The 25,163-nt window shown below is 32.4% G+C and overlaps 8 protein-coding genes across 10 annotated transcripts; 4 read left to right on the forward strand and 4 right to left on the reverse strand.

Moving 5' to 3' along the window:
• Positions 1-109: 109 nt before the first annotated feature.
• LOC144475676 (WD repeat and HMG-box DNA-binding protein 1-like) lies at positions 110-3,941 on the reverse strand. The gene is made up of 13 exons (XM_078191797.1): positions 3,831-3,941; positions 3,542-3,693; positions 3,348-3,456; positions 3,030-3,272; positions 2,740-2,955; positions 2,393-2,674; positions 2,092-2,308; positions 1,787-2,011; positions 1,492-1,712; positions 1,180-1,422; positions 732-1,107; positions 286-665; positions 110-203 (listed from the first exon to the last, which is right to left on the reverse strand). Exons 1-12 carry the CDS (start codon positions 3,888-3,890, stop codon positions 331-333), a joined length of 2,679 nt encoding a protein of 892 aa, XP_078047923.1. The 5' UTR covers positions 3,891-3,941; the 3' UTR covers positions 110-203; positions 286-330.
• Positions 3,942-5,172: 1,231 nt separating this feature from the next.
• On the forward strand, positions 5,173-7,324 carry Tom20 (translocase of outer membrane 20). Its single transcript, XM_078191801.1, has 4 exons — positions 5,173-5,386; positions 5,656-5,750; positions 5,837-6,010; positions 6,085-7,324. Exons 1-4 carry the CDS (start codon positions 5,260-5,262, stop codon positions 6,127-6,129), a joined length of 441 nt encoding a protein of 146 aa, XP_078047927.1. The 5' UTR covers positions 5,173-5,259; the 3' UTR covers positions 6,130-7,324.
• Positions 7,313-10,896, reverse strand: L(3)02640 (porphobilinogen deaminase-like protein l(3)02640). The gene is made up of 6 exons (XM_078191800.1): positions 10,404-10,896; positions 9,792-9,864; positions 9,418-9,601; positions 8,798-9,068; positions 8,362-8,678; positions 7,313-8,275 (listed from the first exon to the last, which is right to left on the reverse strand). Exons 1-6 carry the CDS (start codon positions 10,455-10,457, stop codon positions 8,101-8,103), a joined length of 1,074 nt encoding a protein of 357 aa, XP_078047926.1. The 5' UTR covers positions 10,458-10,896; the 3' UTR covers positions 7,313-8,100.
• Positions 10,897-11,314: 418 nt separating this feature from the next.
• On the reverse strand, positions 11,315-14,121 carry LOC144476263 (BRO1 domain-containing protein BROX). Its single transcript, XM_078192969.1, has 7 exons — positions 13,910-14,121; positions 13,515-13,745; positions 13,344-13,439; positions 13,100-13,278; positions 12,847-13,022; positions 12,551-12,783; positions 11,315-12,455 (listed from the first exon to the last, which is right to left on the reverse strand). Exons 1-7 carry the CDS (start codon positions 14,008-14,010, stop codon positions 12,209-12,211), a joined length of 1,263 nt encoding a protein of 420 aa, XP_078049095.1. The 5' UTR covers positions 14,011-14,121; the 3' UTR covers positions 11,315-12,208.
• Positions 14,122-14,180: 59 nt separating this feature from the next.
• On the forward strand, positions 14,181-15,804 carry LOC144476264 (lactoylglutathione lyase-like). Its single transcript, XM_078192970.1, has 4 exons — positions 14,181-14,302; positions 14,745-15,040; positions 15,138-15,205; positions 15,318-15,804. The coding sequence occupies exons 1-4, from the start codon at positions 14,213-14,215 to the stop codon at positions 15,503-15,505; spliced, it is 642 nt and encodes a 213-aa protein (XP_078049096.1). The 5' UTR covers positions 14,181-14,212; the 3' UTR covers positions 15,506-15,804.
• Positions 15,805-16,072: 268 nt separating this feature from the next.
• On the forward strand, positions 16,073-18,469 carry LOC144476187 (tubulin-specific chaperone E-like). 2 transcript variants are annotated; one of them, XM_078192845.1, is made up of 7 exons: positions 16,073-16,269; positions 16,455-16,637; positions 16,714-17,385; positions 17,447-17,576; positions 17,642-17,930; positions 18,002-18,219; positions 18,281-18,469. In XM_078192845.1, the coding sequence occupies exons 2-7, from the start codon at positions 16,456-16,458 to the stop codon at positions 18,371-18,373; spliced, it is 1,584 nt and encodes a 527-aa protein (XP_078048971.1). In that variant the 5' UTR covers positions 16,073-16,269; position 16,455; the 3' UTR covers positions 18,374-18,469. The 2 variants fall into 2 exon arrangements, with proteins under 2 accessions (XP_078048971.1, XP_078048972.1); XM_078192846.1 differs by lacking the exon at positions 16,073-16,269 and adding an exon at positions 16,275-16,403.
• Positions 18,470-18,602: 133 nt separating this feature from the next.
• On the reverse strand, positions 18,603-21,962 carry Xpd (general transcription and DNA repair factor IIH helicase subunit XPD). Its single transcript, XM_078192844.1, has 12 exons — positions 21,811-21,962; positions 21,634-21,733; positions 21,296-21,550; positions 20,965-21,198; positions 20,673-20,893; positions 20,466-20,599; positions 19,870-20,399; positions 19,620-19,795; positions 19,279-19,558; positions 19,095-19,205; positions 18,925-19,023; positions 18,603-18,866 (listed from the first exon to the last, which is right to left on the reverse strand). The coding sequence occupies exons 1-12, from the start codon at positions 21,813-21,815 to the stop codon at positions 18,732-18,734; spliced, it is 2,280 nt and encodes a 759-aa protein (XP_078048970.1). The 5' UTR covers positions 21,816-21,962; the 3' UTR covers positions 18,603-18,731.
• A 339-nt stretch (positions 21,963-22,301) lies between these two features.
• Positions 22,302-24,963, forward strand: Fib (rRNA 2'-O-methyltransferase fibrillarin). Of its 2 annotated transcripts, XM_078192989.1 has the most exons (6): positions 22,302-22,412; positions 22,867-23,231; positions 23,313-23,486; positions 23,736-23,981; positions 24,062-24,243; positions 24,849-24,963. In XM_078192989.1, the coding sequence occupies exons 1-5, from the start codon at positions 22,400-22,402 to the stop codon at positions 24,230-24,232; spliced, it is 969 nt and encodes a 322-aa protein (XP_078049115.1). In that variant the 5' UTR covers positions 22,302-22,399; the 3' UTR covers positions 24,233-24,243; positions 24,849-24,963. The 2 variants fall into 2 exon arrangements, with proteins under 2 accessions (XP_078049115.1, XP_078049113.1); XM_078192987.1 differs by lacking the exon at positions 24,849-24,963 and having other exon boundaries at positions 24,062-24,608.
• The last annotated feature ends 200 nt before the right edge of the window (positions 24,964-25,163 follow it).

Genomic DNA, 25,163 nt, shown 5'->3' on the forward strand with positions numbered 1-25,163 from the left:
GACTTAAGTGGACTAAAATGAATTCAAGCCATTCTCTTCATCTGTTTTATCGATCTACCGTGACACATATGCGAAGCGTAAAATACTCTGAGGAGTATCTACTTTATCGATCCTTTTAACCATGATCCCTTTCTGCCATAGAATGTTCAACGTGATCCTTATAATAGGATGTACCAATAAGTTAGTAATATGAGCAAACACCCCTGTTCAAAAATACTATTATTTATTTATACAACGTAATGAAAGCGGTCGAAGTAGCGTAAAACAATAAATAATCCTAGTTACATAAAATAAATATATAAAAGTGTTTTCTAATTTTCAAAGCAGCGATCAGCCAAACGCAAATGAGCTGAGTACTTTACTGGAAGCTCGTTTAGGTTTATTTTGTTCATCGTCGGAACTTAATTTCCTTTTCTTCGATTCTGTGGTACCGTTATTTTGTGGGGTCGCATCTTTTTCCTTGTACCTTGCCAAAGCCTGTTTCATTAGGTCGCTAGTACTTAATTCGGGAAATTCTTCCTGCAAGTCTTTCTTGTTTTTGGCGTACCAACTAACAAACGTTTCCTTTTTAGGGCCATCTTTAGTCTCCTTTGCCTTCGGTTTTGGAGGATTAGGTGTTGACTGCTTCTGTGCTTTTTCTGGAGCGGTATCTAATCCAGCCAATCCTACAAGTTAAGATATCATTACGCGAATGTCTTAAAAAGTAATGAAAAATATTACATATACAACACCTTTGACCGGAAGCGAGTTTCCACTTTTCAAAAATGGATTACTTCGTCTCATCGATAACGATTCGCTCATAGACAAAGGTTTAATTTCTACATCTGGTTTTTTCTGACTAGTCAACGAAATTGTTGATTCTTCGATGTCATCATTTTGAACCTCATCATCGCTTTTAGTTTCTTCTATATCGTTATCTTTAGTTATCTCCGCCTGCGTTGTTTCTTTCTCGTCTTCCTTCATATCGGCGATAGATTCTAATTTATTCGACAGAGCCATTTTATTCATTTTTCTCGCATACTTAATTGCCAATTCTATAACTTTCTCGGAAGCAAATTGTTCACACAGTTCCACTGCTCGATATTCGAAAGTCCTTCTACAGGCGAGCTAATAAAATAAAACTAATTAGTGCAAATATCTGTTAACATTTAAACGCTTAAATATATAATTTATGTTTACCGCAAATAGAGACAACACTATTTCGTGCTCTTCAGCAGGATTGATACCCAATTTCCACAAATTCAATTCTTTCTCAGACTTTTCACTTTCGGGTTCGCATATCGGTGGAACTAAAGATATTTCTGTTATTACAGGGCGGGGCGTTGTCGGTGGATAATGACTTCCTTTACATAAAACACAGCGAGCAATGCTTTGCTGTTCGCTAATTCCAATGATGAAATAGTGATCGGCTTTGCCTTTGGACTGAGCAAATTAGAATAGTTAAATATACAATAAAATGTGATACGAATACTATAAATGTGTATTATTTACTTGTCGAGATAAGTCGCTGGCAACTTTCCAAAGAGATGATTTCTTGTTGTAAACTCTAATGACGTCATCGGCATCCACGATAACAGGAGATCCAAGGTCGGAAATTCCTATCCACATAAGTTCTGATGACGGAGAGAGTGGAAGAGACAATTTTCGGCTGAATAAAGTTAAGCCACGAATTTGAATCCATAGCAAATTCATATTTTGATCACCGGATGCAGCTATTTAAATATTTTTGTTAGATTAAAAAATTGTTGGATACAAGAAAAATAGTAATGGATAGTAAATGGCGTACCTATTCCATTATGGTAGGCAATTACTAGAGCATTTTTAAGCCCACTCATTGCAACTACTGGACCCGGTAGAGATATAATTTCACGTTGCGTGCCTCCTACTGTAAACAGTCTTAAATTCCTTTTTGATGTTGCAAGTGCTACGAAGGTATCACCAGCGGCAACACATTGTCCTTCTTCATCTTCAGGAAGATCTAAGAACCATTCTTTATTCCCTGAACCCCAACCTGTTGGTAAGTGGTAATAGTGCTTCATTAAGTGTTATTCGCCTATAATAGATGTTCGTTCATATTTAAAATATACCAACCCTGCAACGCTATTACAACGAGTTTACTTCGCGTGTCGCTGCTTGAAGGACAATTCATTACAAGCGCATACGGAGATAAAGCTGCTATTGTATGTTTTAAATAATTATTGATGTGCATGCTACGATGAATTGTAACATCATGAAATTCAACTTCGATACTACTCTCATCGTCATCTTCAGAAGTAAAACATCTTACCATGCCAGTGTCATTCCAAACCTGTCAAATAATCATATGTAGTATATATACTGTCATATTTTTTAATATCATCTTAAGAAAAACTAGTATGGGAATATTTGGTACCATAAAACGAGCTAACAAATGAGCCGGAGATGAACCCGGTTGAAAAGGAGGTTGCAAATTAAATTCTGGTGTAAAAATATTTGCTTCTATCTGTTGTTTCACAGAATCTACATCGGAATGGCTTTTTTGATCGTCTTCGAGATTCACGGACGCTTTAATTTTATCTAACGATATAACATTTTCTCCATCGTCGTCTTCTTCGTCCATTAAAATATCATTTTCTTTTATATCTCCGTTCGTTTCCGTAGCTTCTTCATTGTCGTTAGCTTTATCAGGAAATGTCTGCAGTTACAGAAAAGATAAAAATGATATCTGAAGCTTTAAGTTGCATATATAAATATACGTACTACATCAATGCACCCTAACTGGCCTAAATGATCACAGAATGCAATTTCATCTGGTACATCAAGATTCCAGGCCAATGAAGTAATTTTAGTGTTTTGCTGATGTTCGATATACCCAATCAAATCTCTTGTTATTGCATTCCAAACAATTATTTCACCATTTACAGTGCTTGCAGCAATAAATTTGCCACATTCAGAAAATTTGCAGATATTAATATCCTATATTGAGAATAATAAACATTGAAAGATGCTTCAAAGGCTTCCACAAAAGTAACACTAAATGGATAACTTACACCTTTTATGTTAATACATCTTAAGTGAAATAATTCTTTCCAAGAAGTTCTTTCCACTACAACTACATCTTTCCCATGTGGATATGCAAGACAACTTCCATCTTTAGTTTCAAAGGAAGGAGTACAATATACTTTTGCCGTAAAAAATGAATTAGATTTGGGTACAATGTTATTCCAAACATTGACAACACGTTTCTCTTTAATATTCCATACTCGTACAGATCCATCTGCGCTTGATGACGCCTAGACACAAAATAAACAGATGATAAACTATTTTTATTATATAAAAAAATATTAATTATCAAAAAAAAGCTTTACCACAAACTCTTCTTTAGGGTCCAATGATAAACCTAATACTGGTGCTTCATGACCAAACAGTTCTATGTTATCTGATGTATTAATATCCGTAACGTGTATTCTCATGTCACTACAATTTACATTACACACGATATGAACACTGAATATTAATATATTATAATAAGAATAAAAAAAAGTACGTATATACTACATACCATGAGCCTGATACTATAATATTACTGTCCTTTGTGGTTGCTAATGCAGACACAGGTGCTGAAAACCTAGTAACTATTCCTTCTTTCTCCAGATCAGGATAGTTGAGTATTTGAACTGTGTTATTATCATTACCAACAAATATTTTTCCATTCTAAAGCAGGAAGTAGAGAATTATAAATAATAACTTATATGTGAAAATCTAACAGTATTATCCTTGAAAATAAAAAACATATAAATAACAATATATAAAATAGATGTATATTACTGTCAACATTTTTTTTTCTGTACCTTTGATATTACTGATATAGCTTGTTCTGAAACACAACTTGCAGCTGGATCATCATCCATTAAGTTTAACCAGGATCGAACATCTCCATCTGATCCACAAGTAACAAGGCCTTTCCTAAATTGCAAGATATAGTTACAATAATTTTAAATTTCTACGCATAAACTTCTATCTTTTCTATACAAACGTTAAGCTTCTTGGAAAATTATTTTCTTTTCCAAAAAAAAAAATTAGTAACAATACGATTTGCATTGTTTACTTTTCGCAACAATGTACTTAAAACGTTACTTTCCTTTCACCGGTAAAATAACAAACATCCGTGTGCCCCTCCGGATGTGCATAACGCATAGGTTTCTTTATTAATGGCATTTTCAAATATTTATACAATGCGTTTATGTTCAGTAATCAATTTGCCAAATAACTCATCACAAAACTGCGACTACTTGCAACTCTTTGTACACATACTTTGGCGCGCATTCTCGATTGTCCTTGATCACTGATTCGATATTCGAACAAATGCATATGTTATCCATAAAGTATACAGAGCTTAGAAATTTGACGTTTAGTATAGAAACAGCCTTTCTCTAATTGGTCGATGCTCCACATCTAAGCAGTGCTGTCTCATAGTTTTAAACAAAGAAAGTCAGTGACAAGTGAGCAAGTCTGCTCCGTGTGTATACTCGCACACGGGGCCCGTTGCTTTTGTTCTGCCTCTCTTGATTATCTCTCGTTCTCTTTTTAAACCAACTGTGCGAAGTTGGATACACATTAAAATAATGGCAAAAATTGGGCTTTGTTCATTTGTTGGCTCGGCCGTCTCGCACCAGCGAAACTCGCTTCTCATTGGTGAATGTTTTTTTTTTGTTAATAACTCGTTAACGATGCCTCGGAGAACATTGGTCACCACAGTAATATAGAAACAAGTACAGAAACTGCTCTTCTTTGATTAGCAAAAGATTAACTGCTGAGACAGGATCTACTATGGATTGGATGCGCATGAAAATTATGAGGATAAAAATGCTTTACAATAAGGTAGTCTAGCAGAATATTATAGCGAGATATTATTATATATTTAGTCATGTAAGAATTGGTTATTAAAAAATGCAATAAATTGCATAAGCAAATAAATTTATGAAAAACTGCATAGAAGCTGTAGTTGTGTATCAACAAAATGTCTAGTGCAGGTCTTAAAAGATAAAATATTTACATAAAGTGCTCATATAAATTTTAACGCGTAAATATCTCTAAAATAGTAATAAATCTAGGGAATTTCCTAGTCTATGTCATCGTTCTGTAGCACATGATTAAATTTTGCTTCTGCTACTCAATTCTGTGCGTTTGATAGCAGACGCAGCCTTTTCTAGGGTGGCCGAAGGTGCAATGAGGAGTTTGTAAATTTCGTCATTATAAAATTGAAATTTGTATATTAGAATGACCATGATTTCGAAGGCTGCGATGGGTATTGCCGTTGGCATAGCTGGAATATTCGTTGGATACTGCTTTTATTTCGACCGAAAGCGTCGCAGCGATCCAGAGTTCAAAAAGAAATTGCGTGAACGTAAGTCAAGCAATCATCTTCTCAATCATTAGAAATTCTTTTGAGCCATGTGCATGTTTGTGGGTACTAATTTTGTGTGAAAGCTGATGCAGTTTTTTTTATAGAAGCGATTGTCGCCAAGAATATTTCGTTTTTGTTTAATTGCATCTTGTCGTGCAAATAATTAATATTATAAAATTCGAATAGAGTTATGTTAACATGTAATTTATTTAATAAATTTACAGTATAGTTTGTACAGAGACCTTGATACTATTGTTTTATATTTAAAGGAAGAAAAATTAAGAAGAAGCAAGCTGAAAAGAGTAGTTTAAAGTTCCCTGATATGGATGATCACGAAAGCGTACAAAGATTCTTCATACATGAAGTCAGTTTAAATTATTTTAATATCACTATAATATATTGATGATCTTCTGTGTTCATTCTGTACAATATTTTGTAAATATTTCATAGGTTCAGCTTGGAGAAGAAAAACTTACAAACGGTGATGTAGATGGTGGAATTGCACATTTAGCTAATGCAGTTGCAATCTGTGGGCAACCCTCACAATTATTGCAAGTTCTTCAAAAGACACTGCCACCACAAGTTTTTTACCTTTTATTGCAACGATTACCTGCTATTGGCCAGGTATGAGTCTCGATTCATTTTTTAAGTTGGAAAAAAAAATACAGGGACATTAGATTTTTCACTTATTGTTACAGAAAATAGCATCTCAAACTGGAATGGCTGACGAAGAACTTGAATAAAACAATATATAAATTGCGTTGAGTATTTCAAAATAAAATTTAACCATTAGTAGAAAGTGTATGCTTCTTTTGATAACGTAGATAATTGTGTGGCTTCTATTTGGTCAATCCTGTTAAACGTACGTCTTGTTCTCCTTGATTGAACTTCCATGCTCCTTGATAATTATATATCAATTGAAAGTATGATATATATATATTTATGCATATATAAATTTCCAATGGAAAGAATTTTTGTAATACTTTGTTAAAATATATAGCCTTCGTTCAAATATTACATATAATGTTAGCCATTCAAACATTTTAACTGCCACAATTATTATTTGTAATATACTAATGAAATAAATGTTTGAGTTAATATGGCAGGCAGATATATGTATACATAATGCACATAGAACGTAGAAAGATTTCTATTCACATAACTATTCCTTTATGGCTTTAGATTGAATAGTTACAATAAATTAATCGTATTAAGGATTCCACAAATTTACAAAATGCAGAGATAGAACAACTAATTAAGGAGAATAATGATTAATCTGCTTTCAACTATGCATTTCAGTTTTTGGAAACACAAAAAATACTTAGAGATTGGTTACTACATAGGATGTTTACTCCTTTGATAAGGAATTCGTATAAAATGTGATCTTGAAGTTATATACTTTTTTTCTGGATGCATTTACAGGTAGTCACAAAAGTACTCTTATAAATAAATCTATTTTATAGGAATTTGTACAAATTTATGCAAATGTCTATTTTACCTTGTAAATAAGAAATTAATGTCTTTGTGATAGGTGTATCATCGCATCATCTTAAGCATAGATAACGTGACATTATTTTTCATGCTAGTAGCATACTGAACACTTATAATTATTTTTTGTATAAAAAATATTCTATTCTTATAAAACTAAGTGTAATAAGAAAGAATCATAGTTTTTATCAAACAGAAACATTCTTCTCAAAATCTGTATCTTGTGGAAACGACTTCAATGTTATTAATAAAACAAAGAAATAAGTTCTATGGTAAAAAATACTCAACTGTATGTGCGTAATATAATTAGTTTGTTTATAGAATAGAATGTAAACGTTCAGAATATTATTTCATTTTTGTAATAATGTATTGTAAGATTAAACACATTTTGAACAAAGGAGCAAGGTGGATTAGGATTTCATTTTAATAAAACAACTCTTGTGTTTTGCATTTTTTAGTCAATATATAATATACAATTATATTACTTCCTTTAATTCCCCTTAACATACAATAGTTATTATGTCTATACACAATATTTTTGTACAAAGAATATGATTTTAATAGTTGTTAACATATTAATAATTTCCAAAATAATATAATTCAATTTTAACGAATTTATATACTTTGCTTTTAGATATTCAATATTTCATAAATATATCTCATGATAATACTACATTCTTACAAAAGATTAGTTTTCTTGACAATGACATTTGCATTAAGAAAGAAAATGAAACTGCAAATGCATGCATGGAATAGTTTCAAGCATTACAGATGTATTTATGACTTTCATAAAAATTATAAAACATATTATACAGTATAAATCCTTTTATACAATTCAAGATTTTTAGCCACTGCGGAAATAAAGTATGGCAGTGCGTATTAACTCAGTGTTTACTATTAATAGATTCTAAAGAACATATTTTATATGTACAATACATAAATAGATTTTCACATTGATAAAGAGAGCGGAAGTCGAACTATCTCTTTAAAATATATTTGTCAAAATGGCAGTAATATTCTGTACTAATAAAGGAATCAATATGATAACAGTTATAAATTAATCAAAATGTATAACAATTGTTGAATGAAATCAAATCCTGTCAAGATCTGCATCATTGAAAGTGCTACTTACAATGCCAATCAATCGAACTACTGTAAATGTTCAAAATTCAACACATTGTTCCATTATCAAGAAAAACTAATTCTTACAGTGCTATGTATCCATCCTATTTCGAATTCAAAATTTCATTTCTCGCCTCAACCATAACACGAAGAGCATTTTTCTTAATAAGGCACTTTGCAAGATCCTTTCCTAGTTGTTCAGCACCCATTAAACTTATACCGCTTACTTTACCGGGAGTAACGCTACAGTACAGCTTCGGTTCACGATACGGACATTTTCTGTAAAAGAAATGACACAAAAGTTGCATTATTAAATTCCTGTTTAATCAATACTGTCTTGAAAAATTCAAATTTCTATTTTCCACCTTGGAGGTTTTCCGTCGTCGTCAGGTATATACAATTTACTTTTTAAAGTATCTTTGATCTCTTCCTGTCCATCCAAAGACCATACTGCACCAGTAATAGTAAGTTCTTTATCTATCAATGTCGACGAAACCGCGACAGGCGCAGAACATCCACCACCTAGTGTTTTCAAGAAAGAGCGTTCACATACACATCTTATTGTTGTTTCCACATCGTACAAAGGTTCCAAAAGGGGCAATAATTTCAAATCAGACTCCCGGCATTCGACTCCTAATGCACCTTGCCCCACAGCATACAATGTATCCTCTGGTTCTAACAACTGAAAAATGTTAGAAATATATTAACGGCATTTCAAAGAGTTATTATATTACAAAATAGTAGTCATACATATCTCATTAAAAGTCTTGTAGTTTTTCATAAAATTCAATTAAAAATTACCTCACTTATTCTATCTTCCCAATTCATTCTCTTTAAACCAGCAGCTGCCAAAATAATAGCTGCATAAGGTCCCTCTTTATCATCTAACTTTTTCAATCTAGTATTTAAGTTACCACGAATATTTTCTACTTTTAAATGTGGCATATTTCTAGCTAACTGAGCTGATCTACGCAATGAACTAGTGCCAATTACACAACCTTCAGGCAACGTAGATAATGTTTTGTCCTTATATTTTTTAGACATAACAACTGCATCACGTGGATCTTCACGTCTGAAATAAATTTTTTTCATTACATATTCATTATATAAATAACTAAGAACTTAACATTTTAAGATTTTAAAAAACATAAAACTAACAAAACATGATTAAAAAACCAGATTTGATGGAGCTTCTTTTTCATGATACCAGAAGAGATGTATAAAGCTGGTAGCGGCAATAAATTCAAGAGTTACTGCGCAAGCAACAAGCCTACATTGCCTACAGTATCATGTTTTTTTCATGAAGATGATAATTTCATCAGAAATTTAAATTTTAGATATTTAGACCAACATTTTGAAATACCCAGACATGGATGGCATGCTAAATTACTATAAAAGAATTTCATTAATTGGATACTTACTTTAATATTGCACCTAGAGCCATTCCTTCTGGCAGTGATGTGGGTAAATCCTTCAATGAATGTACTACAAAATCAACGCGTCCATGTTCTAAAGCTAGCTCCAACTCTTCTGTAAACAAGGACTTCTCACCGATTTTTGGTAAAGATTTATCCAAAATCTTATCTCCTTTGGTAGACATTGTAACTATAACATTTAAAGTTCATATTTAAATATAGTTACATCAAACAAATAACATTCGTATATATAGTACTTATATAAGCGTGTAAATATATTTTATGAACTATATCAGACTTTAAAAAATAATGCTTTACATTACTTTAAGTATTGACTGCATTAAATATTTTTAATAACTTTTTGAAATGGTTTCACATACCTATTTCAAACTCCTTTTTTGGATGATATTCTTTCAAACACTGTATAACATGCCTTGTTTGAATTAATGCCAACTGAAATGGTTAATTATGCATATTGCTATAAAATTTTGATAATCTTTCTTTAAACTGTTATACAATAATTGCATTTACTTTAAAAAATAAAAAGTGACATTGCCAAATTTATCCAAAACATACTATTAAATACATTTAACAATAGTGTCACAGAAATATTCAGTAATCAACAATTTACTAGTAGAGATTAGCTGATTAAAAAGTGCTGAGTAATTAAGATTGCTGAGAAACGTCTATTAAAATATTCTACAAATCATGCATCATGATATATACAAATAACACATCGCCTCCTATTCATTAAAAGAACTTGAAAGAGGAGAGTTATATTTTCTCATGGTCACAAGGAAAATATTTTCTTTATATCTTATTGGTTTCCAAGATTAATACCAGCGTGTTTATCTATTCAATATTATTATTATCTTTCAAGCCAGGAGCCGCATAAATCTCGGACGATTGCGTTATTTAAACCGCAGTGCGCGGAGTGGAGAGGAAACAGACTTTCACCTTTCGAAAACGAAAATAATATTTGTAGAATTTACCTCACTTTTCCGAGATCCGACACGGATTACGTCACGTGTGTCCGCGCTCGTCATTACGGCAATTTAAATTTCTATTTCACTCACGTACTGACTTACAATATGCTATTATCCGCGATTAACGTTATGTAATGGTTTTTATCCTATTTTGGAATGTACATTTTTTTTTTGAAGGCACGAGGAACTGAATTAGGTCAAAGACACAGAGAACTTTCATTTCACTTGCATGTTACTCTCTGGCACGTTCACCCGACAGGTATAATGCATTAATGGAAAACAGGATATAACAGTTTTAAAGCTTTTTAAGTTTAAATGACAACTGGAAGATTATTTCACAGTTACTGACACTGCAGCAGAACGTGAAATTAAATAGAATTGTGAATATGGAAATTTCTACATCCTTGTTCGTACTGTCCTTCTGTCATGAAATGTTTCTGCACACCACTGTCGAAGGACTGAGGACTGAAGACTGAAGAATCATGAACTGTACTGTATCTGTATGTGTGTGTTCTGTATTGCAAATCGTAGTGAGTGGCACAGTGGCAGAGATGGTAGCGTACCAAACACACTGACCAATAGCGATACAGTGCATACAGCGCCATAGATGAATGATGGATGTCAATTGAAGACAAATGCACACACATATGTACATTATATAAATATTTGCGAATAGCATATGTACATATGATATATATATAGTTACACTATGTATACACATACATCTTTCTTAATATATACACATGTTGATCTCACTACATAGTATATATTAGATTCAGTGTACTATGAAAGGGGCGGTTCACTCAAATATTTCCATCTATTACAATAGTATACAAAATATTCGTATTTAACGCTAACTCAAAATATCTAAAATTTCTAGAAATGTTATAGATTACATAGTTTCATATTTTGTATAATAAGGATTGAAATATGTACACTAATACATCATTTGTACTTTATTATAACTTCTGTTTTATTTATGTGGTGTTTTGCACAAAACGTTCATAAATCGTGCGATCTTCATTTGCGAGTAAAAATAAATATATTATAACGATTAAAAATACATACATACGTTCAATTATATTGGTCGATTCCTGATACATGTACAAATTAAAAGTAACTTATCACATGATACACTTTTTCTCACTTTATTATATTCTCAATTATGAAACGTAATTTCAAAATATCCGTTACGTTACATACAACCTTTTCATTGTACTGCGTGCTAGTAATATTATAACAAATTTTTTATTAATATACGTGCCGTACAAAATCGTTTTTAGTAAATATTCACATTCATAACAGTGACGATTTCATCATCACACCCGTAAAAATAAATTCTCCAATTAAAAATACTTCTTTTTATAGTATTGACTAGTTTTCGAAGTACTCATCGATAATAAACTTTTGTAAATATTATTTTAAAATCACCATTACATAAATAATTTATAAAATACGTTAGTTCATTATGCATGGTATTTGCATATATTATCTATTGCACAGACCTGAAGCGTATATATATATATATATATGTATATATTAGTAGTGAATAGAATGTACTGGAAATGTACAAACTTAATACATATTCTTTCATTTACTTGAAAATATTCTTCTCGACAGCTCATCTATCGTGAGTACAATACATGCTGTACCTTTTAGTTAAAAGCATGTGTATACTATTGATTGCGTTGAAAAAAATACTAAAATAATTATGCAATACTGGATTGTCAACTGTATAACAGTTTAAAGCAAAACTCCGTGTTGTTGCAGTAAAAACGCGGTGAATTTAATTGACTATTCCTACGTTAAGCTTATTGCAATGTACAGCCACTTTCATTTGTAGGATCCTTTGTGCTGTGATGAACTTCACCCTCTTTAACAGGTGGCAAATTTTGTTCCTTTTCTATAGTGGCCGGTCTTAAGGTACATAATTCATTGTATATATTCGAATTCCAAAGAGGATGGTGAGGCTGCATTTTAAAATCGATAGGACTCACCAAACCAAAAGTGGCTTTTGTGTCTAATACTGGGACTTCTCCGGGTATTGTATGGTGATAACTTTAATATAAAAATAAACAAAAGTAATCATTAAATAAAGAATGTTTTAGAAAAATATACTACTGCATTTTCGATTAAATCCATGCACTACTTACATTAAACCATTTTCTCGATTACATTTGTCAAGAGTAAGTTTGACTGTAGGAGCCAGCCGTTTAAATACAGCATGTTCATCAGGCTTTACTCTAGGAGCAGGTCCTTTTATTTTACTATACTCTTGACATAATGCATTAGCCTTTTTTAGGCAAGCCTCACTTTCTTGCAAAGCTTTAATAGCTTCCCCACATTTATCCATAGCCAATAAATTCTCACCGCAATAGTTATAAGCCTATGAAGGTGAATTTATTATTAAGTTTATCTTTTTCATATTTTTTTTCATCGATTCACTTACATAGGATCGATAAAATGACGCTTTCAGTGTCAAATATTTAATCCATTGAGCCGATATCTCCGGCTTAAGCGGACGTAAAATATTAGCAGCATCTACGAACAATTTACTTGTTTCATTAGCTAAAGCTGATATTAAGCTAGCATTATGCTTTAATTCCACTGCTCTTGCCACTGTAACTGTAACACCAGACGAATGAAAATATATACATATATATTAATAATGAATAGTAATGTATGGTTGTATATCAATTAACCTTCTTGTGCTTCTGCTGTACACTGATTTACATATACAATTAGTATTCGTGGATCCAGATCGCTTCCAATTGGTGGAGGATCTGCCAATTTTGGCAAGAACTCTGTTTGTACAAAAGTAAATATTCCTGCAGCTCTCCTGAGCATTGTATGTACATCCTTTGCTTCATTCATATTTATGCTATATCAAAGATTAGTCTGATATTATTCCAATATTAGGATCATATTTATACGTTTAATACTTACTCATCTTTAGCAGCAAGCATCGCAGCATGTTTCATAAACCAAAGTCCTACATTTACACTCATATTAGCTGCTTCATAAAAAGCATCAGCTCTAGAACTTTAATAAATAATCACAATTACATATTCCTATAGAGCATTAAAATAAGAAATATAAATATAATAAATATATTACTAAGTATTTGATCCCAATAATGTGTGCGTCCACTTGAATACATGTACATTTCTAAGTTTACTAGGATTTGGACATCCGCTATGTTGATCTTGCTCAGCAGATGAATTTATTTCCCACATAAATCCATACAGTAAACTTAAGTAACTATGGAAAGCTGGTTCTACAGAATCAATCGAATTATTCGGATTTTTTATCAAGTCTAAAAGACGTATTCTTGACAGTTTTAAATCACTGAAAAATAGAAAAGTCAAGTGGATATTTACTATGGAATACACATGATAACAGTTCATTATTTACATTCCTATTGTTCTATAAGAATTTATTATAAAATCGTGACACTTAATATATTCATTAATCTGTGGAACATTAAATTATTATTTTTATTCGTATCTAACCTGCACAGTTTCTTTGTAGAATCAGTGGCATTGCTCAATTTGGTTTCAAATTTTTGATTTGTCGTTGCTTTTAGCATATTCCGATGAAACCAGTGGGCCATTATGTAAAAAGTTAAATGTCCAGCTGCTTCTTCAAATACCTAATAACTGAACGCCACTGTGTACTACCTCGTTCAATTTGACAGATAAGTGAAACAGTGAAACCAGTGAAACCAAGGTAAAATAGCGACGTAACACCACTACATAGCATACAGTACATGCATACATACACTCGATGAAAGATATTCCACTTTTTGGTGAGATATGAATATCACACAGTTATTCGCACACTTTCGTCTCGCGTGTAATCGTGCGATCAAGAGACAATCGTCGATATTTGATAAGCAACAAAAAGTAAGGTTTGAAAACTAATCTATTCATTGTTTCATATTAATGAGCCGTTAATAAATTTGTGTTATCATCGATGTAACAATCTAATTTTATAAAAATTGTTACTTCTTAAATATAACCTACATAATTTTAATGGAAGATACAGTACACAACAGTAAAATTGTTCCCTAATGAAGAAATTGTATTTACACTTGTAATTTATTGCAATTCTTTGCATTAATCAGACATTTAACCAATTACTTCGATCTAATAATATTATCGACAATAATTCTCTCATACCAATAAGTAGTGATAGTTTATCTGTAGATCGATTAAGTAACGTTATATCGAAAAGTAATTGATAAATAGTTTTTATGTCCTTAATGATACTAATAATAAAAATTGTTAATATCGCAACTATATTATGTTACAATGATTAATGGAAATTTGTTAATGATTATTGCAGATGGGTGAACCTTCAGGTTTAACAAATAATGAAGTACAGAAACTTTGCAAGGAACCTGATCCTGCAACAAATGGATACATTATGCAGCAAACAATGTATCGTATTAAAGATCCAAGGAAGTCAATACCTTTTTATACTGAAGTACTTGGTATGCGTTTATTACAGAAACTTGATGTTCCTGAATTGAAATTCTCTTTGTATTTTATGGGATACGAAAATGAAAAGGATATTCCAAGTGATAAAAGAGAATGTATAGAGTGGACACTTAGCCGCAAAGCTACCATAGAGCTTACTCAGTATGTGAATAGACAATGAATTTACATTGATTATTAATTCTTTAGCTTGAAGGATGCAATGATTAAAAATCTAATTTCACTTCTCTTACATTTTTAGTAACTGGGGTACTGAAACAGATCCTGATGCTCAATATCATAATGGAAACAGTGAACCAAGAGGATTTGGTAATACATTTTAAATATCATACAGTAAAAAAAGAATACAGATAACATATGTAGCTCATGTAGAATAAAAGAATTTTGAGATTTAAGTTTTTCAACAAGAAATTCTTTATAGGTCACATTGGACTTGCAGTACCTGACGTTGACAAAGCATGTGAAAGATTTGAGAAGTTAAATGTAGAGTTTGTGAAGAAGCCTAATGATGGTAAGATGAGAGGAATAGCTTTTATTAAAGATCCTGATGGTTACTGGATTGAAATTCTAAGTCCATCCAATGTTGGAAATTTATTCATGAATCATTAATGTATTATACATTGAGTCATCTTTTTTAATACTCTACAATACATCAATTTTATTAAACACTCAATAACAAGGGTTAAGAATCAAACAATTATACATATGTGTATGTTTATATATGCACTTGCAAATATATATGCAAATTTGTATATTAAGAATGTAATTACTAATATGTAGGTATGTACACTATATTTTTTAGCACCTGTACATTCTTGTATTACATTATGTTATAATATATGCATTTTCTGTACAATGTAACATATATATGCTTTTTGATGAATAAAATCAAAATATTTATTTTTCAATTAGTATTTTCTCAACAAAAAAATACCTCACCTATAATGTTACGTATATTGATTGAAGTTTTTAATTTCTAGTCATTGGAAAGAAAGCTATATGGAGATGTAGAATATTACGCATTGCTTGATTTCTTGGCACATGATGTATACGTATATATACATACACACATATATATGTACAGACACAGATGAAGCTCGTTCGCTCCACACGCTCTACTATTCCGTGAGTAGTGGAATATCTTGCACTACATATCGAGCTCCTACATATGTAGGTGTGTTTTTGTAGTATACAACAGAGAAATGTCATATTGCCGTATATGACTTTTAATTTTGATAAAATCATATTTGTATAACCGTTCACATTTGTTACAAATATTATCTGCAAAAATATCACGTGACAATTATCTCTTGCTTAAAACATTAATATTTCGTTTTGTCTCGTTGTTTTCAATGATCATCTATTATATTGAGGTTAGAGTTTATACCGCAATGTGAAATATACGCTTGTACTAACAATTTATATAAAAACACTATAGTGTAAACTGCGATTTAGTATTCAGTAACATTTGGTAACACAACTGTCATAATGTTTGTGATATAGGAAAGTATTGGAAACTAGTTCTATTACCGATATTATATAAATGATTGTTTTTTAGTATGGTAGAAGACAAAAAATATGAAATTGGCAGCCGAATTGAGTGTGATGGACACAGAGGTACATTAAAATATGTTGGTCCCGTTGGAAACACAAAAGGACAGTGGCTCGGTATTGACTGGGATGATTTTACTCGTGGTAAACACAATGGAACTTATGAAGGAGTAGAATATTTCAAAGCTAGGTAATGTGATACAAAAGAGTTTCATTAATTTCTGCAACAATGATATCAGTATAATATTTTGTATGTTTTATAATAGGCATCCTACATCGGGTTCATTTATACGCCCTGGTAAAGCAAAATTTGGCATCTCCTGTTCACAAGCTATAAAGATTCGTTATGGTCTCATCAATGATGAATTAGCAGGCATCGATAGAGACACATTAATGAGCTTACAAAAGGAAATTAATGCTCCATTTCTGGAAGTTGTTGGTTTCTCGAAAGTGAATAGAAAACAAAGTAAATTTGACCAGTTGCGAATGGTATGGCTCAGAGATCAATATGTTAGTGATGCTGGTAAACCTGGTGAACTAGAAGAATTATGTGTAAATTTGGAAGAGTTAGATATATCTAGAAACTTAATTAACAGTTGGAGAATTGTAGCAGATATTTGTTGTCAGCTTCATTCTCTTACTGGCCTTAATGTCAGTGAAAATTATCTACCGATTGAAGAAAATATGGAGTCATTAAGTACCTCATTTTTAATGGTTGAAGATTTAAACATGGCAAGAATGAATTATAACTGGTTTGATATTCAACAATGTATGTGTATGTTTCCATCTATCCAGGAACTTTCAGTCTCGTTTAATACAGTCAGCATTATACAGAAACCACTAGAAGATGAAAACTTAATGAAGATATTTAGATTAACGCTTGAAGGAAATTTAATATCCAGTTGGGATGAAGTCCTTAAATTGGGTTCACTTCCACGGTAAGGTGTAGTAATTTTAAAGAATATAAAGGATTATTTATTGAAGGGTCTCATTTTACAGCTTAGAATACCTCAATTTAAATTTAAATAAGATAGACGAAATAAGATTTCCAACTGTTGAACCAACAGCGAAAACTTCGGCCTTTCCAGTTTTGCGACAATTACACCTATCGCAGAATAACATATCGGAGGTATGTGATCTCGTTATACATATGAATCGTTTTTAAAGCAGCATTAATCTCATTGAAATTTTCAGTGGCGATCTATATCGGAATTAGAGAAACTTAATAATTTAGAAGAGCTGAAATTTAGAGAAAATCCAGTTTTGAAAGACGAAAATTTAGAGACGGCACGACAGTTAATAATAGCAAGAATTTCGAAATTAAAGATTTTGAATGGCACTGAAATAGCACTGGGTGAAAGACGGGGTGCAGAATACGATTATTTGAAGCTGCATTTACTTAAATGGGTTGAGAGTGAAAATAATACGGACAACAGAAAAGCATTCATAATTGAACATCCTCGATATGTAGCATTGGTCGAGAGTATGTGGAAATTATATTTTATATAAATTTAAAGCATATCTGAAATAATTACGCTATTTTATTGTTTGTAGAATATGGAATTTCTGGCATCCCATCAGCTAGACCAAAAGTGGAAATGATTTCCAACGTTATCACGGTAGAATTTTCATGCCCAGATCATCCGAGTCAACCCAGAGGAATCAAAAGGAAACTTTTAAAAGATATGGAGGTTCAGAAAGTTATAGGACTTGCACAGCGACTTTTTAGGACAGGAGGAAAAATACCTGCTCTGTCATTTATACAACGTAATGTAAGTGCAAACTCGTATGTCTACAATATACTTATAATACAGTGCTTTTCTATTTTTACAGTTATCTGAAATCGAAATTCCTTTGGACAAACCACTTCAAGAACTAAGCTACTACTCAATACAAGACGGAGATCAAGTTCTTGTGAGGTGGTGATACAAAATGAATTGTTTATAGATGTAACTGTATTTTGTACACTGTTAAAATTTCACCACCGTACTTTGTTATTAAACTTTTTTAATGGCACAAGTATATTTTTTGAATCCTATTAATAACTTACCAACTGTTACCCATAACTAACCGATACTTGTTTCTTTAACTTAAAAAAATTGTACATGTACGAAGGACAAAATTTGCAATTCCTTATTTATGAAAAGATATTTATATTCTATACTCCTTATAATACAGATAATATGTAAAGTATAAATTACTGTATAACTTTACATGTTGTGTGTCACCATATTTATCCCAAAATGAGATAAATAATTTATTATAAACACAATACTCTAAATATTTAATTTTGTTGCGCCTGCTGCTCGATCTTACTATATTCCTCTTTTTCAAGTTGTTCTCGCGTTAACAACGATAATCCTAATTGGTTCTCACGTGTGAACGGTTGTGCCATTTGACGTAACCATCGCTTGCTTATCTGGAAATAATATTCAGACAATAATTTCAAGATTTGGCTTAAAGTTATGAAGATTTACCTGCACAGCTTCTTCAGTCGACAAGTTACACAAATTATCAGTTAAATGTTCCTGTATCCATTTTGGTAATTTACTTCTTTTATCTATTCTTGAAAATCTCTAAAATTAAAATGATGTTAAGAAACAGATTGTCGACTAAGTTAGAATAGCTTCTAAGAATTAACCATTACCTTGTCTGCAAACACCATTATACCGTAATCAGTTTTTCCTCTGATTGCACGACCGACACATTGTGCTGCATGTCTCATGGCATCAAAAGTTAAAAAATCGTTTTCTCTGATCTGAACAACGCAACAGTAATACTTTAGTAAAATTAATATTTTTTATAGTTTCTATTCATAAATTCTTCCTTACTTGGAATTGATCACGAAGATATTCGAGACGTGCTTTTAAAATACGTGATTGCGTATATACATAAGGAATTCCAAACATAAGAACAGCTCTGCCTAAATGATGATCAAAATCTACTCCTTCCGATACTTTACCACGCGCTACTGAAAGAAGAACAGCGCCTCTTCCACTTTCACATGCCTTTATATAATTAATAAGTGCTAGGCTCGTTTCCGCAGAATCCTGAGTTTCAATAAATAGTAACTTGTGCCTCTGCAGTTGGTCTACAACACCTTGGTCATACCTATAAAAATAGGTATGCCATAAAAACATAATCTAAATGAGACAAATTAATTAATACGTACCATGCAGCCACCACAGATTCCATGTACAAATACGAGGTAAAAAAGCAAACTAAACCATCAGGAACGGTTGACGCAAACTCGACTAATAATTGACCATAATTTCTTATAACAGCAACATCTTCTCTTGTTTCATATTTGGACGAAATTGCTACTTGATCATTACCTTTTGATATGATCTAAAGTTGAAAGAAATTTTCTTTCTTCAGTAATAATAAGATTATTGATTAAAGAGAAGTGTTATCAAACTCACCATAGGTAAAAGACATGGTCTAGCCAATGTCATAGTAAAAGATGACATTATCACTGGATGAAAATTTAATATTTTAGGATACATGTCTAAAGGTGACAATGTTCCTGATGTGATCACCACAGATTGAAATCTATCAAATATAGGCTTCATTGCAATGGATGAATCTACGCAACTAAATTGAAGAATTGGATTTAGAACATTGGGTGTTTTATCATCATAAGGTTCTACAATAATTGTAAATCCTTTCGTATATGTTGCAACTAATGTTGCAAGGTGAGTGACCAGGATAATTGGTGAAAAATCAGTTAAATCACTTATTTCCATAGTGCGTAGCAGAGTCGCCAATCGTTCGGCGCAAAATCTTAATGGTTTACGTTCTATTGAAACTTTTGATTGTACATCTCTTAAGAATGCAGCAGGCGATTCTTGTATTACGTGTTGTACACGTAAACGTGTTTTTAAGTATTCCACAAAACGTTTTAGGAAACTAACAAAATGTTCTGCGTTTCTTATATTACCAGGAACCACCTCTGAAGCAATAAGAAAAAATTACTTAGTAACATAATTTTTTATCATCTATATTATCAAGATTTTACCATGTAAAACTTCATCTGGTAAAACAGGATTAGATAAAATAATATCAGTTTCTCTAGCCACTTGTGCATCTTTCAGCCCTTCTACTAATCTATCATATTCTTCCTTTAATTTGTTTACATCATCCTCTCTCATCCTGTAACATTGATATAATGCATTAGTACTTATTATAAGCAGTAACATTATATAAAATATTAGTATTGACTTACTCTGCTACTGTTTTTTCAAGCAACTGTATATTAGCAGAACTTTTCTCCAATGATCGCCTATTTATTTTTACACTCATTGAATCAATGCATACATTGTCTATATTGTGGGCTTCATCAAAAACCACAACAGAAGATTTGCTTAACTCTTTTGATACAGTTTCAGCAATTTTAGGATCTAATAAGTAATGGTAACTGTACACTACAATTTGAGCATGTAAAATCTAAAATAATATAAAAATATTAATGCTTCAACTACCATGAAAATTTAGAGTTTACTTTCTGAAATGCTTACCGTAAATCTTGCAAGAAAGTACGGGCACCAATTACGGTCCCTTCCATATTCTTTCAAATCATCAATTGAGTATATTCCTGGTGGCACGATTTGTTCTTTACCTTCCAAGTCAAATCCCTCATAGAAATTGCAGATGGGTGCAGATTCATCATAATTATGCCTTTCACGGACGTAAGATGCTGTGAGAGAATGACAACGTCCATCAACAATTTTACCTTCACGTTCCCTGCTGACCTGTTTAAAACATATTTTTACAATTTTTTGAGTACGCTGTTGTTACTTCTAAACAGCAGACAATAAGAAAACTACAAGTAAGTTGAAAAAGAATTACCTCTGGATGAATACACAAATTTTTTCGAGAGCTAAGCACTAAGCCAACAATTTTTGGTTTATCCTCCGTTTCTTTGTCATAATAATCCATAAGTTTCTTTAACTCTTCTATAACTTTTTCAATTTCTGGTACAGTACGGGAGCAATAAATTAATTTTGTAACATCCAATGGATGTTCCAACATGTAAGCTACAATTAAGGACAACAGAGTGATTGTTTTGCCAGTGCCAGAAGGCATTTCCAACAAACAGTGGCCCTACATTGTAAATAAAATCATCATAAATGCGATGAAAAACATTGCCAATTATTCTGTAATATAAAATATTAAAAAACAAATACTTTCGCATCCAGGCCACGTTTGAGTTCGAGCATGTACGCATATTGCTCTGGATAAATGTAATCGTAAGGAAAATATACTAGTAAGCCGTCAACGCTGATTCTGTAAACATAAATAGATTGTAATATTTTTTCTCTCGGGTAATTTCAGAATCGTAGTAAGTGAATACTCTTATTTACTTCATATTTGTGTAATTTTTTTACTACATAAATATGAATCCTATATACTGTAATGTCATTTATTCATTGATGTAACGACTACAATATAATGAACGTTAGGTTACGACTGCAGCATTAGCATTACTCGAAGTGTTGAACTGAAGCGCAATTAAAACGAGCGCACCGATTCAAGATTCAAGCTCTGCCGTTCTGTAAATGAACCGGCACCGGCAAGAACACATTGTGTTCCTAAAACAATATTTTTTGTCATCCATTGATAAAAACAAAACGTGATCGTTATTCATAAAAAAATAAATATATAAGTAGAAAGAATTACATATACAAATAATATGGAATAAGATTATCGGAAATATTTTCTGCATTGAATAAATGTATCGAACATATTAAAATATTTTCTGAATAGACAATCGATTCGAACTTATCGATACGCTGGTTACGACCGTATTCGATAGTTCTGCAGCTTAAACCGGAAGACGATGTTTGAAACCTCTATAATTTCCGTGATCGTTTGGCGTCCAACATACACGTGTATGAAGAGTTAAAGTAATAATTTAATCGGGTATATACATTTAGTTATTTAAAATAGGAGATGGGAAAGCCAGGTAATTACTGTTTGCTGTTCTATGAAATATTTTATTCGTTTTAATCATTACGATATAAAATTATACATTATTGCCGCACTCGTTTCCGTAACCTAGTATGTAAATAATTATTTCGGTTTTTTTTCGTAGTGAAACATTGTATACTGAATTTATTGTATTTGTATATTGACTTTTCTATATTGAATCCTTTTTTTATCGAAATGTGTATACAATTAAGTCAGACTAACAGTGATATTCACTTTCTTGTTAGTAACATATTAACCTAACAACGTGCAGTTGTGCCGGAAATGAAAAAAAAAGTATATTTTCATACATTACACAAATGTTTGTAAAAGTGATATACGTATATTTGTATAATTATGAGTTATGAATTGTAGATATATTCGTGAGAATGAATATACTGAAATATAATTTATGTTTTCTCTATTGGATTATAATGTTTGTTTAATTACAGGATTTTCTCCGGGTGGAGGCGGAGGTGGATTTAGAGGTGGCAGAGGAGGTGGAGGAGGAAGAGGTGGTGGTGGAGGAGGATTTAGGGGAGGAAGAGGCGGAGGTGGTGGCGGTGGAGGAGGATTTAGGGGTGGAAGAGGCGGAGGTGGTGGAGGAAGAGGAGGTGGCACGCCACGTGGACGTGGGGCCCGTGGAGGAGGCAGAGGTGGACGTGGAGGTGGTGGTTTCAAAGGTGGCAAAACTGTTGTCATTGAGCCACATCGTCACGAAGGAGTGTTTATAGCTAGAGGGAAAGAAGACGCATTAGTTACATTAAATTTAGTACCAGGTTCAGAAGTATATGGTGAAAAAAGGATTAGCGTCGAGGTATGATACAATAGTAACTCTTATGATATTTATGAATGCAGTGAAAACATAATAATAACATTTTGTATGTCAACATTGCAGGCAGATAATTCTGAAAAAATTGAATACAGAGTGTGGAATCCATTTAGATCGAAGTTGGCTGCTGCCATACTAGGTGGTGTAGATCAAATTCACATGCCACCAGGGAGCAAAGTATTATACTTAGGTGCTGCCTCTGGAACTACAGTATCTCATGTAGCAGATATTGTTGGGCCTGTAAGTGTATATACAGTTTAATTCAGTAAAATATATATAATATATTCTGCATACATTAGAGCCAGTTTGACGAATTATTATCGAATTGGTGTCGAAGTTATGCCATAACAATTTACATTCTCGTTTTTTCATTGTGCAAGATCTTTCACATCTTGTTCTAAAAAGGCGTGTGTACAAAAGTTTACAATCACATTTCAATTTCGTTTTGCAATGTATGCAAATGCTTTAATGCCTATTTCCTTTTTACAGGAAGGACTGGTCTATGCTGTAGAATTTTCACACAGATCTGGCAGAGATCTTCTAAACGTTGCCAAGAAACGGACTAATATAATTCCAATAATCGAAGATGCTAGACATCCGCATAAGTATAGAATGCTCGTTGGTATGGTGGACACGATATTTGCCGATGTTGCACAGCCCGATCAAGCTAGAATAGTAGCTTTGAATGCTCAGTACTTCCTTAAAAATGGAGGCCACTTTGTTATTTCCATTAAGGCAAGTCTCTTTCACTTATACTTAGTCTAATAATAGACGATATAGTTTCTATATTTTCATGATAAAATTTGCCTTTGCAGGCGAGTTGTATAGACTCCACGGCACAACCCGAAGCAGTATTCGCCGCCGAAGTAAAAAAACTGATCGCCGATAAATTGAAACCCCAGGAACAAATCACATTGGAACCGTACGAGAGAGACCACGCTGTAGTAGTCGGTGTCTTCAGGCCACCAGCTAAAAAAGCCACTTAAAATATCTAAATGTATATATGTATCATCTAATTTTTAAGATCATTTTGATTGACCATCATCCCCTAGAATGTATGCAATATCTTTTGATTGATTGATTGACTGCAAATAATGTTTCCAAACATTTCATGGAACTTAACGAAAACGCAGATCGTAATAGTTTTGTAATATAATGTAAAGTTAGACGATTATTATGCAGGTATTCGGAGTTGTTCTTGATAAATGCAATTTAATTCACTTTTGTACCTGTATAGTTGGTACATCGACACGAATGTACGTGTAACAATTGTTTAATACAAAGTTTATATTTTAAATATCACTTAAAGACCATCTCACTTATACTTTCATAATAAAATAAAAAAGGAAGACCATTTAATAACTCTCGGGGTCATGTTTAATCATACCTTAAAGAATTATCCTTACTGATTTCGTTATACTCAGTTTGTGGTAAAGTCCAGTGATCTTGTACATATTATGTACATTGACCAGTAGTACAGCTTGTGGCAAAACTTCGAACCAGAGTTAGGAGTCCATACAGCGCCAAAACACGTAGTGGTCAGACTTAGAACCAATGCGGACATTGCGTCGCACTGCATATAACACTTCTTTTTTGTTTCAGAGTCTGAATTACCGACTCTGCAGAAAATGTTGTGGTACGATAGCGAACTCTATCTACGCGGAACTGTCATCTGGTGAACTATATCTAACTGCGACATAGGAAAGTGTTTGTCAGAGGTGATTAAATTTACAGCTTTGCCAAGTACATTGTTGCTGCGCTATATTTCTACGAAAATCATCGATGCTTGCACGAAAATGTTCAAGCCTTTTCTTGGGGTCTGACTCTGAGCTACATTTTTTATTTGACATGCTTATATTAAACAATTATGTGGCTATTCCTTGACTTGCTCAAAAATTTATTTCTAATTTCTGCATT

The sequence above is a fragment of the Augochlora pura genome, chromosome 10, assembly GCF_028453695.1.
Source record: "Augochlora pura isolate Apur16 chromosome 10, APUR_v2.2.1, whole genome shotgun sequence".
NCBI classification, from domain to species: Eukaryota; Metazoa; Arthropoda; class Insecta; order Hymenoptera; family Halictidae; genus Augochlora; species Augochlora pura.

Bases quoted from the DNA above. Each gene is read 5' to 3' on its own strand.
- Fib (XM_078192989.1), top strand. The intron at 23,232-23,312 runs GTATGATACAAT...TCAACATTGCAG, and splicing joins AAAAAAGGATTAGCGTCGAG to GCAGATAATTCTGAAAAAAT. The intron at 23,982-24,061 runs GCAAGTCTCTTT...TTGCCTTTGCAG, and splicing joins ACTTTGTTATTTCCATTAAG to GCGAGTTGTATAGACTCCAC.
- LOC144476187 (XM_078192845.1), top strand. From the start codon at position 16,456: ATGGTAGAAGACAAAAAATATGAAATTGGCAGCCGAATTGAGTGTGAT. The intron at 16,638-16,713 runs GTAATGTGATAC...GTTTTATAATAG, and splicing joins GTAGAATATTTCAAAGCTAG to GCATCCTACATCGGGTTCAT. The intron at 17,577-17,641 runs GTATGTGATCTC...TGAAATTTTCAG, and splicing joins CGCAGAATAACATATCGGAG to TGGCGATCTATATCGGAATT.
- LOC144476263 (XM_078192969.1), bottom strand. From the start codon at position 14,010: ATGGCCCACTGGTTTCATCGGAATATGCTAAAAGCAACGACAAATCAA. The intron at 13,440-13,514 runs GTAATATATTTA...TATTTATTAAAG, and splicing joins TTATTGGGATCAAATACTTA to TTCTAGAGCTGATGCTTTTT. The intron at 13,279-13,343 runs GTAAGTATTAAA...TCTTTGATATAG, and splicing joins ATGCTTGCTGCTAAAGATGA to CATAAATATGAATGAAGCAA.
- LOC144475676 (XM_078191797.1), bottom strand. From the start codon at position 3,890: ATGGATGATGATCCAGCTGCAAGTTGTGTTTCAGAACAAGCTATATCA. The intron at 3,457-3,541 runs GTATGTAGTATA...TGTAAATTGTAG, and splicing joins ATTATAGTATCAGGCTCATG to TGACATGAGAATACACGTTA. The intron at 3,273-3,347 runs GTAAAGCTTTTT...TTTTGTGTCTAG, and splicing joins ACCCTAAAGAAGAGTTTGTG to GCGTCATCAAGCGCAGATGG.
- Tom20 (XM_078191801.1), top strand. From the start codon at position 5,260: ATGACCATGATTTCGAAGGCTGCGATGGGTATTGCCGTTGGCATAGCT. The intron at 5,387-5,655 runs GTAAGTCAAGCA...TTATATTTAAAG, and splicing joins CAAAAAGAAATTGCGTGAAC to GAAGAAAAATTAAGAAGAAG. The intron at 6,011-6,084 runs GTATGAGTCTCG...TTATTGTTACAG, and splicing joins GATTACCTGCTATTGGCCAG to AAAATAGCATCTCAAACTGG.
- LOC144476264 (XM_078192970.1), top strand. From the start codon at position 14,213: ATGAATATCACACAGTTATTCGCACACTTTCGTCTCGCGTGTAATCGT. The intron at 14,303-14,744 runs GTAAGGTTTGAA...TGATTATTGCAG, and splicing joins TATTTGATAAGCAACAAAAA to ATGGGTGAACCTTCAGGTTT. The intron at 15,041-15,137 runs GTATGTGAATAG...TTACATTTTTAG, and splicing joins GCTACCATAGAGCTTACTCA to TAACTGGGGTACTGAAACAG.
- Xpd (XM_078192844.1), bottom strand. The intron at 21,551-21,633 runs GTATTTGTTTTT...TTTACAATGTAG, and splicing joins AACGTGGCCTGGATGCGAAA to GGCCACTGTTTGTTGGAAAT. The intron at 20,600-20,672 runs GTAAGTCAATAC...TCAATGTTACAG, and splicing joins CTTGAAAAAACAGTAGCAGA to GATGAGAGAGGATGATGTAA.